The sequence below is a fragment of the Brassica rapa genome, chromosome A01 (assembly GCF_000309985.2).
Source record: "Brassica rapa cultivar Chiifu-401-42 chromosome A01, CAAS_Brap_v3.01, whole genome shotgun sequence".
NCBI lineage: Eukaryota > Viridiplantae > Streptophyta > Magnoliopsida > Brassicales > Brassicaceae > Brassica > Brassica rapa.
Window position 1 is genome coordinate 24,942,351 of NC_024795.2, and position 14,276 is coordinate 24,956,626.

The following is a 14,276-nucleotide window of genomic DNA, read 5'->3' on the forward strand; positions in this document are numbered from 1 at the left end:
CCGTGACAGAACATTTAAATTTCTTAAAACAAAGTACATAGAGACCATGTGTAAAGAATAAGTTAATTTGAAAAAAACAAAGTACATAGAAAGTTAGAAACCATGTGTAAAGAAGAAGCGCGTTCTAGGGTTATATGAGAATTCAAAAAGAGACAAAGTTTAAAGTATGTATGCATGATACATCTTCAAGATTTTTTTTTTTTTTTTGTCATCTGGTATTATTATTATAACAAGTTCATATGATACAAAAAGCCAAAAAAGGTTAAACACTTAAGACTAGGTCCAAAGAGATGGGCTACAAATAAAATTACAAAACCTAACAAGGCCCAACTAACTAAGATTGCACTCTGGAGGAGGAAACGTCATTTGTTGAGCCCACGTGCTCGAACCAGAGAAAGAAGGAGACACGCGTCAACCGAGGAACCCGCTTCCAACCTCCGCTGCAACGGAGCTTCAAGCCGGAACTCTGTACCACCGGAGACCAATCTCATCGGAGCAGAGCAACTACCAGATACATCTTCAAGATAATGTTGTTTTTTATAAATTTATATATTACTATATTGAAATATCTCACTCTTATTAAATTGAATAGATATTAAAAAGTTTTTGTTAAGCCAGTATAGCTACCAATCAGAGACGGCGTGAGATTGAGATCCTAGTAGATATTGTAGGATTATCATGCATGCACTGTGTTGCGTGATTTCAGATCACCCTTCAATATTCATCCCTAAAAACTACTAGTAAATATGTATATCTCTAAATAACGTTTACTATATATCGATCCACAAAATTTAGTGTGAAGATGTACAAAAGAAATATTTTTATTTAAATTTTTGTTGCTATATAGGAGTGTATAATCAAATATCTAAGTAGTGATAACAGCTCAATGATTATCAACAACATCATGAACCTATTTTAATACTTGACCATTGACACATTCATAAACTACATCTACAAGAGACTAACAAACGCAAAAGGTGCCTGTATAAAAATAATGACATTAAACAAGAAACGAGTTATTAATAGAATTTATGACTTTCTGTTAGCAAAACTCCAGATTATTTTTTTATTTAAAAAAAATAAAATGAGAAAGCAGTGGGTTGAAAAAGCAGAAACCGACAAGCATAGAGTGAAAAGAAAGCGCGTGAATATGGGGAAAAAATCCCTTTCCATAATTCTCTTTTTAGTCGTTGCCATTTTTCATCTTCTTCTTCTTCATAAGTTCACTCTCTCACCATGTTCTTCTGACGATGCTCTCATCATCACCGTCCTTGATCTATTCTCATATCATTCACCACTTCAGTTGTATTTGAAAGACAGTTTCAAACTCCTGAGATCTATTTGTTTCCCCAAGAAAACAGCTTGTTTTCAACTCCTGTCGTGTCTGAAGCCTCTAGTACTTGTTCTTTCCTTTTCTGTCAGCTACAGTTTCCTTATTGGGAGTTTTTGTCACGACTCACGAAGACCTTATAGATCGTTTGATCGGAACCTAGAAACATATCAAAATGGGTAAAACCGCCGGGAACAGAGACTGGGCTCAGATCTACGCGATATACGGTATTGAACAATGGCAGACGCTCGTCTTCCTTCTCTTCCACGCCTTCGTCTTCTCCCTCCTCTCCGTTCTCTTCCTCATCTACTTCGACCAGATTTGCTTCTTCCTCGACTCCTTCTTCCTCCCCGGCGCCGCCAGACTAGCCGCAGGGTTCACCGGCGCAGTCACCGCTCTCTCCGCCGTATGTCTCCTCTTCGCCGCCGCTAATTTCCTCTACTCCGACGTTCCGCTCCAGTACGAGATGGCTCAGCGCATGGTCAGCTCCGTCAGCGACTGGTCTTGCGTCAAAACGGCTCTCGATCTCGGCTGCGGACGTGGCATCCTCCTCAATGCCGTCGCTACTCAGCTCAAGAAAACCGGTAGCTCCGGTCGGGTCGTCGGGTTAGACCGGTCTAAACGCACCACCCTCTCAACTCTCCGCACCGCTAAACTCGAAGGTACACTTCCAAAGTCAACTCTCTAGTTTCTTTCAAATAAATGAAAAAAATAAAAAAATAATAAATGTCATTACACAACCTGTTCATGTTTTGAAGTTTGGTTCTGTTTTGTAATCACTCAGGTGTGCAAGAGTACGTGACTTGTCGGGAAGGAGATGTGAGGACGTTACCTTTTGGGGATAACTACTTCGACGTTGTTGTCTCATCGGTGTTCGTGCATACGGTGGGGAAAGAGCACGGTCAGAAGACGGTTGAGGCTGCGGCGGAGAGGATGAGAGTTTTGGGGGAGATAGTGAGAGTAGTTAAGCCTGGAGGCTTGTGCGTGGTGTGGGATCTCTTACACGTGCCTGAGTACGTGCGGCGACTCCAGGAGTTAAAGATGGAGGACATCCGAGTCTCTGAGCGAGTCACGGCGTTTATGGCTGCAAGCCACATCGTGTCGTTCCGTAAACCAAGCGAACTCGTCGCCGGACCACGTGAAGTCCGGCTCGATTGGAGATGCTGACGTGGATTTTTAAAACGGCAGTGTCGGTTGGTTTATATTATCAAACGGCACGTAGTACAAGTCGGGAGGTTGGAAACGATGATTGTGATTATACTGTATTATTTTAGTTACGAATATTAAAACTTAGAAATTTAAATACTGGGGAGGCGAAGCGGAACCAGATTAGCTTGTTAATGGCCGCGTTTTGATATTTATTTATATACAAACAATTCTATTAATATAATCAGATCTTTATTATGGTGCTGAATCGACCATGTTGACTAATTAGTATAGGATTAAAAAAAATCGACCATGTTTGAAGGTTGAGTGAATTTCAAGATTGTCGTCTTGTAAAATTCGTTGGGCATTAAATGACATGTCTTTTTCATATTACATCGATGTGATAGATGTTCTCCACATTATTAATTTAATTATAACAAATCCAAATGGGCCACGTTTGGGCCAAGGCTTTTACACATCCTCATAACGTCGCGAGTTGTTTAATCCTCATAGGAGAAAGCATCAGGCCGTTTATATGTCGTTTCTTAGGCTTCACTGGAAGATATATCGTATGTTTTGAGAATCCATCAAAGAAAGCTTTATGGTACAATGGAGAGCAATGAGAAGAAAGCTCTAAAGGTAGAACATGTTCCTCTTTGTTATAGTCTATTTTAGGTTCTGATTAGCACTTGATTGATCATTGAAGTTACGGACTTAGTTCATCTGGATTGCCATTTTTGCCTCCTCAGCAATATTTGAATTATCTTAGGTGAGTCCTGTTTTCTTTTTCACTGAGTTGAATTAAATAAAGCAGCTCCCATGTGGGAACTGTACATGGGAACTGTAGGTTAGCAGGAAGAGGAACTGTGGAAATCACCATTAATAAAAGTGATCGTTCAACGTTTCAAGCTGAAGCTGAGGTAGATCAAAGAAAGAGTGGCTACAATCCAGGTATCAAAGCTAAATGGGATTTTAAATAAGGGTCAGTTACTTGTGTTTTACGCAACAATCTCTCTAGCTGTTCTTTTACGAGACAATGCTTTTACTTATTATCTGATTTATAGGTTGTTACCGATGGTTATTCAGCTCCATTACCAGCAGGGAATTTCGCAAAGTTTACTCTAACTTCAACTTTTGCTAACTATACAGTATTAAACCTAAGAGACTGTACTATGTACTCTTGAGTCTTGGAAACAAGTGACAACCCAAAGCTATTGCATCTCGCGTTGTCTCAGGTAACCAACGGTGCATATGATAGAGCCAAACTCAATACGGTAAATCAAGCTGTTATCAAAAGTTCTAAACCCTTTCTTCAACATAATAGAGTACAAGTGTAACATCTCAATTTATTATATATGCAATATGCTAGTGTATATTGACAAGTTTATAATAATTGATTTGACGAACTATATCATAAAATTCACTTAATTTTTCGGTCATACGTCCAAAAAATTTCGTTAGCCGTGGGCACTAGCGTTATTGGTGGATTTGTTTCAAGATATCTGCAAATGGATCTCATTTCCAACATTACTGGAACAAAACAAATTTCAACTTTTTATTTACATTCAAACCAAAAAAAAAGTTCTCAGTTATGAGAGTATCCAAATTTTAAAATCAAACTGAAGACATTCTACAGAGTCTGCTAGGTGTTGGTCGGAAATTCAACCAACGGAGATTCATCCGCCGGATCGGAGGCGTCAAAGCTCTTCGCAACACCTCTTTGCTTCCGTCACTTGGCACCATAAACCCGTGCCTCACGCACTTGGACGAGCCAGGCCGTCCTGAACACGTGCAAGGCTGTCGAACTCTCAGGGCCGAACCGTGACTCCTACGTCTGACCCGAGTCGTCTCTGATCTTTCACGCATATCTGCGCCTTCTCCTGATGGGATCCTTCTCATAACCTGCATCACTTATTAATGATTTTTGCAGAAAAAGCTCTGTTTTATGAATTGTGTGAGAGAGTGAATGAGTTCTCTTCTGTCTTTATATTTAAATGTGAATTGACTTTGGTTTCAATCTTTGTGTGATGGAGAGGTTGGTCTACTTTCAAATTCTGGTTGCTCAAGTTGTCTAAGTTTGACCAATTCAATCTCACCAACAGGTCAACGGTGAACTTCTGAAGAACAATAAATGAGAAGATTCAATACTTTTGTCATGAAAAGAGACATGCTTTCCACCAAAATTCTACTTATTTAATTAAATAACATAAAGGCCAAAAGCTTTCCAAGTTGTTTTTTGGGTCCAATCTACTTTAGACCATATTGAGAAGATTAGAAAATTTTGTGAGGTCCATACACTTTCTAAACTCTTACAAGAGGGCCATCTAATTTCAATAATTGGTATTGTCATTTTTTATCATATTGGATGCAAAATGGCCTGCACAACCTGGATCTTTGGACCTCTCTATCTTTTGTTTTCTTCCATGGTACCATTTTGTGGTAAAGTGGTGTGTACTGTACATTTTGTTTTAAGGTACGTTAAAGAGTTGTATCCTTTTTAAACAAGAAACATATGAATCTGATCCGAGCTGCTACCTCTTCCAGTAAAACCTTGTGATCATAAGGGCAGAAGTACCAAGTTCGAGAAATCATTTAAACTTGCTTTAATTCTTGACCCGTGGAGATTATGGATTCTGGTCTGGAGCTTCTTGGATATATAGAGAACATATGAATCTATCAGTCAGCCAGTCCACGGCAATATGAATGTATATGCGCATCATTTGCAGGATGCTAATTAGATACAGTAAGAAAAAAAACATCAGTACATATGATAAACTAAAATATTCGAATGTGATAATCTTGTATTCAGTTTCTTGTTACTAGAAGTCCATGAATTTCATCATGTTGTAATGATGACTCGATATATAACTGAAATTGTGAATAAGAGTGTTATATTATCCTCATATACAATAATAAATGATTCTATTAAATAGATTTTGGAGGGTTTCTAAAAATTCACTCCTGTCGTAATCAAAAGATCGTCATGTAGCCAATAGAGAGTTGAAGACAGCGTTAGTTCATATTCCCCGATCTGTCCATCTTTCATCCTTGCATTTCCACTCCACCAACCAGCCCTTATTTACCTTCATTAGTATTTTATCCTTGCTTTTGTACATATATAAAAATTAAAATCAAATCAGAATCTATGGAAAAACTTCTAATCCACATATGTGTGTGTATTTTAGTGTGTGGCAGTAATAAAATAACATTTTGGTGTTTATGAGTTAAATCAATCGCACTAGTTAGTACTTAGTAGTTACATACTAGTGCTGCCACTTTAGCTCTCTTTTGTTTTTACCTTTTTGTGTTGTTTACGAATGTTTTCAAAGTAATAATAGTTGTATTTTTTTTGTGCGGAATAACTTAATTATCTTATCGATATTGTGCGACCCATTACAAAAAAAATGTCACGGCTGTCTTGATCTTCATTGTGCATTTGCCTTGCATCTTGTTATATTCCTCTTATTTAGCTTGCTATTTCTATTTCCACAAAATATTTCTTCCATATTCGTTTTTTTTAAACACCTTATGTGAAAACAGCAAGATATTACGTACGGTTCCTTTGGGAACAAGCTAGTACAAGAAGATAAGATAATATATAGATATTTTAAGAAATTGATTGAGCATGAGAGATATATATTTTGAATGGGAAAACAAATGATCATGGAAAAATATGGCAAGTGTGACCTGAAATAAAATTAATATGTTTACCAAATTAAGTGCTAATGGTGACAAAATTTCTGAAAGGTAATTTGTACATATTATCTAGAAGAGAGTGTAATTAAAGGCGGTTTTAATCACTTGGTTTAAAGGCAATGATTCATTTTGCTGATGTAGAAGAATATGGTCCATCGCTGGCCACTTGCAGCATTCTTTTATGCATACATCGTATGCCTTTCCATATCTTTCTCTTCTCTTTTTCTTAAACATCCAATTTCTTGATTTTAAGAAATTCTGAAAATTCGTGGGCGACTAGTTCTATGAAAGGGAAATATAACAACTGGTATCTTTTAATCAATAAGAGTTTTTTTAAGTATGTATCATACAATAGTTTTATAATATACTTCATCTGTTTCATAATATATATATATATATATATATATATATATATATATATATATATAGTTTTAAGAAATTTGTTGGTTTCAAAATGTAAGCAGTTTTCACATTTTTAGGCAATTTTTATATTTTTGGATATAATGTGACCAATCAAATTATATAAATTTATTTATTATTAGTTCAATTATATATAAATTATACATTAAATGATAATTTTTTAAAAAAATAATAGTTTTTCTAATCTTTGTGATTTTAGATAAAACTATTTATATTATATTATGGAACAGAGGGAGTATGTGTGATTTTGTGTGTGTTTATGTGAATTTTGTTTTTCTAATAAAAGTATCGGATTGACAGTAATACTTCCATTGTAAAAATATAACCGTGATCATATATTTAATTATAAGTTGTCTATTAATAAGTTTTGCTTTATATTAACGATTTAAATCACGACATGTAGGCAATATTGGAGCTAGACAATCTCCGTCTGGCACGCGTGCCATCAAATACGTTATGAGACGCGTAACTTGAGTTGTGTGAAAGATTAAAGATACCGTTGCACTGACTCATCGAACCTAGCAGCTGCATGCACCAGCCAATATTACGTGCATTAATTATGTTCGTTAGCAAATATTTTTTTGTTGAGAATTATGTTTTGATACTATTTTCAGGTGGCAGATACACCTAAACTGGGATCCGATCATCAAATTAAACTCTTTACAAAATACTCCGATCCCAAGGAAAGATAAACCCTAAATAATACTCCTATTGTACAGTTTTAGTTAATTACATCCAAAGTGTTCGAATGCTTCAAACGTCAAAAGTATATATTTAAAATATTGAAAAAATATATTGTGCATGCATGTGCCCTCAATAACTTTGATAATTTTTCAATGTAGATTATTTTTCGGTAAACAAATATTTTGAAGAACATAGTGGCTAAATAAAGATGTCAAAACTCATGTCCAACGAATACTTGCTACGGTGCTACCTATTACCGGTTATCATTTTATTTACCAAAAAATAACAAATAAAATCTTTGAATTTAACTTTTGATCAACCCACGACGGTTGCCGGCTTTCTATTAAGAAAATAAATCCACCTTGAAATCCGTGATTTATTTTTGGTATGCTTGTAATCTAACTGTATGACCTATGATTAATGGAATATATTTTGCGATTTTTTCTCCAAAAAAAAATATATTTTGCGATGTGTAAATCTAAGTTCTGAGCAGGCTGACAACAAAATATAAGAGAAAGTTATGAGTAGAAAATGACACCCACACCTGAACGTATCTGGAATCATTCATAATTAGGGGGTTATTTGTTCAAATCAGATAATTAATTCTGACCAAGTAAAAATTTATTACAGTTTTAAGTAAGATAGTTATGTAATAGACTAGTTTACATAAATAAAACAAAAGAAAATTTCTATGTCTCAGATAATAATAAATATCTCTTGTTATTATTTACAGTTGCTGTGATTATTGAATATTGCTTGCAAAAGATTAGGGGTTAACAGAATACAAATAGCTGCTGCTTACAAAAAATATAATACTTTCTTACAAAACTTAGGACTAGTGTTTGGTATGAATTTAATGATACGAAAATATACATAGAAAACAAAAAGAAAAACTCACAACCAGTATAATATAATACTACATTATCATTATATTTATAGCTTTACAAGCAAATATTGTAATTTCTTATCATTGCGATTGCCTGATGCTTATCATTACTTTTAATCAGTTCAGCAAGTTCAGGATGTTTCCAAAGAAGATTGGTTTTCACTATTTTTATAATATAATGTCTATATTTTAGTGTTTACACAAACATATACTCTAGGGCACTTCGTAGTTTCAAAAGAAGTTTGGATAAAGCAAGTCATGGGCGTGACATAAGAGATAAAGTCTATATCATCAACCAGAATAACATCTAGTATGAAACAATCATAAGGATAAAAAGTATATCATATTCTATTAAAATAACAATTTAAATTCAAATCCAGTTACATATACCTGTTTAATGTTAAGATAATTACATTAGTTTAGGGGATTTTTGGGGATAAATACACAATCCTTTAATTTAACTATAGTAAAATTGAATTGGTAAGTGAAGAAAACTCACAGTTACACAACTATTTTTTTTTATTTTCAATCATTTCCTTTACAAGTAAATACACTCTCAAAATATCATTGAGAACACTATATATGCATCTACACAATCAATATATAAACATCTAAGTATATGTAATCTTTACATTGCAACATTTAAATTAAAGAAAACTGTATATTCTTTTGTTTCTATATGATTTTTGCCTCACTTCTGCCACTCTCTTCCTCTAACCCCTATGCCCCAATTAATTAACCCAAAACATATACACAAATCTCAAATTATATAGTGCAAATGGCCCCACCAATCGGAAAAGAATCGTACTCAGCAATTCCGACACTTGTCACCAGAACTTTTTACAACCCAGACCGGTTTAAGAAGAGTACCAATTTAAACCAGGTAGTTGGTACGACGTCGCTCTGAATAATCCATCCCCCAACACACCACCTTGCTGCTGCATGAGTGGCGGTGGTTCCTCCACCATCGATGAAGACATGTTCGTACAGTCTCCTCCTCCTCCTACGCCGTGAAACCGTTTGCTTGGAGATACTTCCTGCTCTTCCTCCCCTACAGGCCAATACGGAACCGGAAGAGCTCGTTTCAGATTCGCCATCATCATCATCATCGGTCCAGAGGAAGAAACAGGGTTCAAACCGTTACCAACAACGTCGGCAATGGGATTACCATTACAGACATTGAGATTGACTGCATCGGTTCCGCTGCTGCACATCATGCTGCTTCCGTCGTACAAACCGGGATCATTGTCGGAAAACATCCCGTAAGCACTGGAGAATCTTCCCGGGAAGAAGTTCATTGATCTTGAGACATTGTGGTTGAGTCCTGAAGGGATTTTCCTGAAGATGTAGTCGATCATATCATGATCCTTATCGTTCTCAACGTGTCGTCCCGCGTTGTTCTTCTTGTAGATTCGACATAGTACCCAGTCATCAAGCTACGTAACAAATAATCAATAAATCAAGAAATTGTCTATTAAAAAAAATCAAGAAATGATTAGCAAAAAAAAAAAAAAATCAAGAAATCAAGAAATGACATAAATATCAAGAATATTAAAGGTGGTGAATCTTTACCCTTAGGGAGTTTTTCTTGTTGCCGTAATCACATCCTGGTGGTCTATTGTTTGGTTTGTTGTCGATGAGACGGTACTCATGCATGATCCAGTCGCTTTTAACGCCTTTTGGAGGTTTGCCACTGTAGAAGACGAGTGCCTTCTTCACGCCGACCTTTTGGTTCCCGTCTGAGGCAAGCACCGGTTTATCAGTACCTGTAGCTTTCCAGTAACCAGACGTTGCTGCTCTGTTTGGCCTCGCTCCGTTCGGATACTTCCGATCCCTAGGACTGAAGAAGTACCATTCCTGTTCTCCAAACGATGCCTTAGCTGCAACAACAAAAATTCCAAAAAAAAAAAGAAAAAGGTTAGAAGATCATACGTCACACAGATAAAAAAAATAATAAAAAATGTTAGATCATACGTCACACAGATAAAAATAATAATAAAAAATGTTAGATCGTACGTCACACAGATAAATGATCTCTGGAGAAAGTGAAAACGTTTAAAGAACTCATAAAAAAGAGATAAAAACTTGGATGATGATGATGATGATGAGATGATCTTTACCAGGAAGTTCCCATGGATCGAACTTGTAGAGATCGACGTCAGCGATGATGGAGACAGGTAAAGGAGCGGAGGCGGCTTTGCGTTTAAGGTAGTGAACGACGAGCTCTTCATCGGTTGGATGAAAACGGAATCCTGGAGGAAGGTTAGGCTGCGGCGGCGGAGGACCACCGGAAGAATCTGTACTCTCCATTACAAGAACCTTCTCCGTGGTTGAAAATCTAACACAAGAGGATTTGCTAGTTTATAGGATTGTAAGAGAAGCTCATATCAAAGATTATTCCCTTTCTTTTTCTTTTTTTTTTGCTTAGATATTTGTTTTTTTTTTAGGTCTGATGAAAAATGCTTCACAGAGTCGGCGTTACCATTCTTTTAAATGGCAGCATAAAACGCCAGTTTATGGGGGCTTAATCCTCTGTTCTTTCTCTTATATATATAAATACACCCGCGCGTAGATTAGGTTAAAATTGCAAAACAACATTTTTGTTTACTACTATTACAAGATTTAATTTACCTAAATTAAGTAACTAGCTTCAGAATTAATCGAAGGGTTAAGTTATTATTATATACTAGATTTTTTAACCGCGCTACGCGCGGATAAGATATTATATGTATTTCTCAATTCTAAAAAAATATAATGTATAATACTGTATTACATTATTTAAAGAATATAAAATAAGACTACATAACATAAATATATTTTTTAAATTTTCTTTGTGGAAATCATTATGTTGTTTGATTGTTGTACTTGATTCACATATTTGCATAGTTATTTGTGATAGATGAATAACTATATTTTTATTATCAGTAAATAATATATATTTATTATATAATATAAGAAAAATAAAATTATATTCTTTTAAAACAAACTTGTCTGATGTAGGGACTCGGTTATAAACATATCATATTCAAATGAGACATTTTACAGTTATCAATCTTCTTAACAGTCAAGAAACAAATCTGAATATCAAAACAATATCTCATACGATCTCTTTGTGGAATAACTGCTCTGAAGAAATTGAATTTAGGCATCAAAAAGGACTGAAAATGGATGTGCATATGTGTTATCTAAGTCAGTTTTACAAAGTACTATTCATAATTCATATATCATTTATGTCCATCCTATTTTTTGTCCATATTTTCTTAAACATCTTGAAATAACTGATGCTAATTAATAATAAACTTTTGGCTGGCAAAAAAAGAGTCAAAATTGTCTAATTATTGCTTAATTTGTCTAACTGATATATATGTATTTCTCAATTCTAAAAAAATAATGTATAATATTGTATTACATTATTTAAAGAATATAAAATAAGACTACATAACATAAATATATTTTTTAAATTTTCTTTGTGGAAATCATTATGTTGTTTGATTGTAGTACTTGATTCACATATTTGCATAGATATTTGTGATAGATGAATAATTATATTTTTATTATCAGTAAATAATATATATTTATTATATAATATAAGAAAAATAAAATTATTTACTTTTTAAACAAAGTTGTCTCATGTTGGAGATTCGGTTATAGACATATAATATTCGAAGGAGACATTTTTACAGTTATCAATCTTCTTAACATTCAAGAAACAAATCTGAATATCAAAACAATATCTCATACGATCTTTTTGTGGAATAACTGCTCTGAAGAAATTGAATTTAGGCATCAAAAAGGATTGGAAATGATGTGCAGATGTGTTATCTAAGTCAGCTTTACAAAGTACTACTATTCATAGTTCATATATCATTTAAGTCCATCCTTTCTTAAACATCTTGAAATAACTGATGCTAATTAATAATACACTTTTGGCTGGCAAAAAAAATTAAATTTGTCTAATTATCGTTTAAATATTTTATTAATATTGTCTAAGAAGCTTTCAATTGATATCATAGTTTAATTTTTATTAGTTTTTTTTGTTAATTTTAGGATTTTTTGTATTTAAGATTTTTTTCCATATTAAGCTTATATTTCTTTCACATAATATATATATATATATGTCATAAAAATTACCATCAAATCAGTTTTACTTTTTTATTATTTTATTTTTAATGAAAATACACTTTTAAATAATTTAATTTAAAATAAAATTATATATTAATTTGTTGTATTCTAACAATTTGATTGATTTAATTAATTTGCTTTGGTGGATAACTTAAAAAGTTTTCATATGAATCGGGGAAAGCAAGCTTATGTTGTTATATTATATTTATTTGTGTATATAGAATCTTGTGTATATAGAATCGGGGAAAGCAAGCTTATGTAAACGTACTTTTACAAAAGTCTTAACTTTGTCACGAAAACAAAAATCTATGCTTTTTCATATTTGTCAATGTTCTCACACTTTCAAAGAATATATTAGCTTAGTCACTTTCTTATTTTTTTTACAAAACAAAATATCGAAGTCTTGAAAGTTGAATCCATATTATTGTAAATGTACATAAGAGTTTGTGATTACATATTTAGTGATTCTTGTATATGTGTTCAAGAAAGTTTCAATGGCTTAGCGGTATATGCTCTATATTTATGTCATACTAACCCGGGTTCGATCCTGTCCTTTGCATTTTTTTTTTTTTTTTAAAAAAAAAGATGATGACGTGGCAACTTCGGGCTCTCTGATTGGATGATTATATATGCTGATGTGGATACTCTAAGAGGGGTTTATATCTCCCTTTTAGTATAGTATAGATATGTAACTCATGAGACAATATGTAGAATTTTGTTGGTAGATATGGAATTAATGTTTGTAATTCTTGCAGCTTTAATTTTTTTGTGGAATCTTTTATTTTAATATATATCTAGATGCTTTACCACAGCGATTTGTGTCAATGTAATACTAGATAAGAAGTATGAAAAATTCACAATGATACACCATCATTAAGAAAATATATATACAAGAGAAGACAGATTTTGGAAACGACTCTAACATTACCACATACACTAGATAAAAAATCGATAAGCTCACACAATTCATGTTAATCAGCGATTATTGTAAAGTACAAAATTCCCCAGTATTCCAGCCGATTTTAGTGTGCATTGGTTGCACTAAAGGATCTGAATGTGGCGACAATGCGACACATATACAAAGCCTGATTAATCATGTCGAGTCTATGTAATTACTAAACTAACCAGGGTCCGAGGTTAAATTAGTCATTTCGACTAGATAATAGTATAGTTTAACCATATAATTAAAATTAAAAATCTATATTTTATCTGCGTTTATATATAGGCTCCTCAAGACGAACCACGACAACGAAGAGGAGGCTGCTATTAACATCGAAAATGATATTTGTTGCTATTTTTATTTCCTTTTGACAGAGGAAAATATATTAATATATATCAAAATGAAAATAGCAAAATATATCGCTTTCTTAGCAAAAAAAAAGAAAGATATATCGCTTTCTTTAGTCGATGACAAATTACAGTACACATAAGTCCAATAACCTATATATCCTGTTATTATGCATAACTATAATTTATAAAGATCAAATTTATTGCAAAATGAATAAATAGTTGGGCAAATCTCATAAAAATTCTAAAATATGTTTTTTAGACCAAAAAAACACACAAAGATAAAAATGACTAAAAAAAATTTCATTAAAAAGTTAAAAGATTTTTTATTCTTGCTTTTTATATTTTGAAAATATGTTTTTTATATTTTGAAATTTTTCTTTTGATTTTTCTTAAAAACGTTTACTTTGAAATTCAAAGTTATTTGAAACTATTCTTAAAATTGCTATTTTAAAATTTAAATATTTGTTAGAAAAACATTAGACCTCTCTCCCAAATTAAACTTCATCCCTCAAATATAAATTTTAAGTATAGATTATCTAATCCTACAAATATAATTTTTTATTTTTAATGAAATATTTGATCATTTTATTTTTATAGTATATTTATAATATATATATTTTAGTGGTATCCTAGAAATGTTTTTTAAATTGTTTAATAATTTTATAAATTTCATTCTCTAACCTATAGCAAAAATTAGGTCAT

At 33.1% G+C, this 14,276-nt stretch overlaps 3 protein-coding genes across 4 annotated transcripts; 1 reads left to right on the forward strand and 2 right to left on the reverse strand.

Moving 5' to 3' along the window:
* Nucleotides 1-661: 661 nt before the first annotated feature.
* LOC103840703 lies at nt 662-2,744 on the forward strand. Its single transcript, XM_009117221.3, has 2 exons — nt 662-1,992; nt 2,115-2,744. Exons 1-2 carry the CDS (start codon nt 1,506-1,508, stop codon nt 2,495-2,497), a joined length of 870 nt encoding a protein of 289 aa, XP_009115469.1. The 5' UTR covers nt 662-1,505; the 3' UTR covers nt 2,498-2,744.
* Nucleotides 2,745-3,975: 1,231 nt separating this feature from the next.
* Nucleotides 3,976-8,420, reverse strand: LOC103840712. Its single transcript, XM_009117231.3, has one exon. It carries the CDS (start codon nt 4,382-4,384, stop codon nt 4,091-4,093), a length of 294 nt encoding a protein of 97 aa, XP_009115479.1. The 5' UTR covers nt 4,385-8,420; the 3' UTR covers nt 3,976-4,090.
* A 304-nt stretch (nt 8,421-8,724) lies between these two features.
* Nucleotides 8,725-10,727, reverse strand: LOC103840722 (NAC transcription factor 56). 2 transcript variants are annotated; one of them, XM_033289760.1, is made up of 4 exons: nt 10,283-10,727; nt 9,735-10,042; nt 9,307-9,598; nt 8,725-9,213 (listed from the first exon to the last, which is right to left on the reverse strand). In XM_033289760.1, exons 1-4 carry the CDS (start codon nt 10,470-10,472, stop codon nt 9,020-9,022), a joined length of 984 nt encoding a protein of 327 aa, XP_033145651.1. In that variant the 5' UTR covers nt 10,473-10,727; the 3' UTR covers nt 8,725-9,019. The 2 variants fall into 2 exon arrangements, with proteins under 2 accessions (XP_033145651.1, XP_009115491.2); XM_009117243.3 differs by having other exon boundaries at nt 8,725-9,598; nt 10,283-10,719.
* Between the last annotated feature and the right edge of the window lie 3,549 nt (nt 10,728-14,276).

Coding starts and splice junctions, on each gene's coding strand:
- LOC103840703 (XM_009117221.3), top strand. CDS start 1,506: ATGGGTAAAACCGCCGGGAACAGAGACTGGGCTCAGATCTACGCGATA. Junction 1,993..2,114: donor CCGCACCGCTAAACTCGAAG/GTACACTTCCAA, acceptor GTAATCACTCAG/GTGTGCAAGAGTACGTGACT.
- LOC103840712 (XM_009117231.3), bottom strand. CDS start 4,384: ATGCAGGTTATGAGAAGGATCCCATCAGGAGAAGGCGCAGATATGCGT.
- LOC103840722 (XM_009117243.3), bottom strand. CDS start 10,472: ATGGAGAGTACAGATTCTTCCGGTGGTCCTCCGCCGCCGCAGCCTAAC. Junction 10,043..10,282: donor CGATCCATGGGAACTTCCTG/GTAAAGATCATC, acceptor TTGTTGTTGCAG/CTAAGGCATCGTTTGGAGAA. Junction 9,599..9,734: donor ACAAGAAAAACTCCCTAAGG/GTAAAGATTCAC, acceptor TTTGTTACGTAG/CTTGATGACTGGGTACTATG.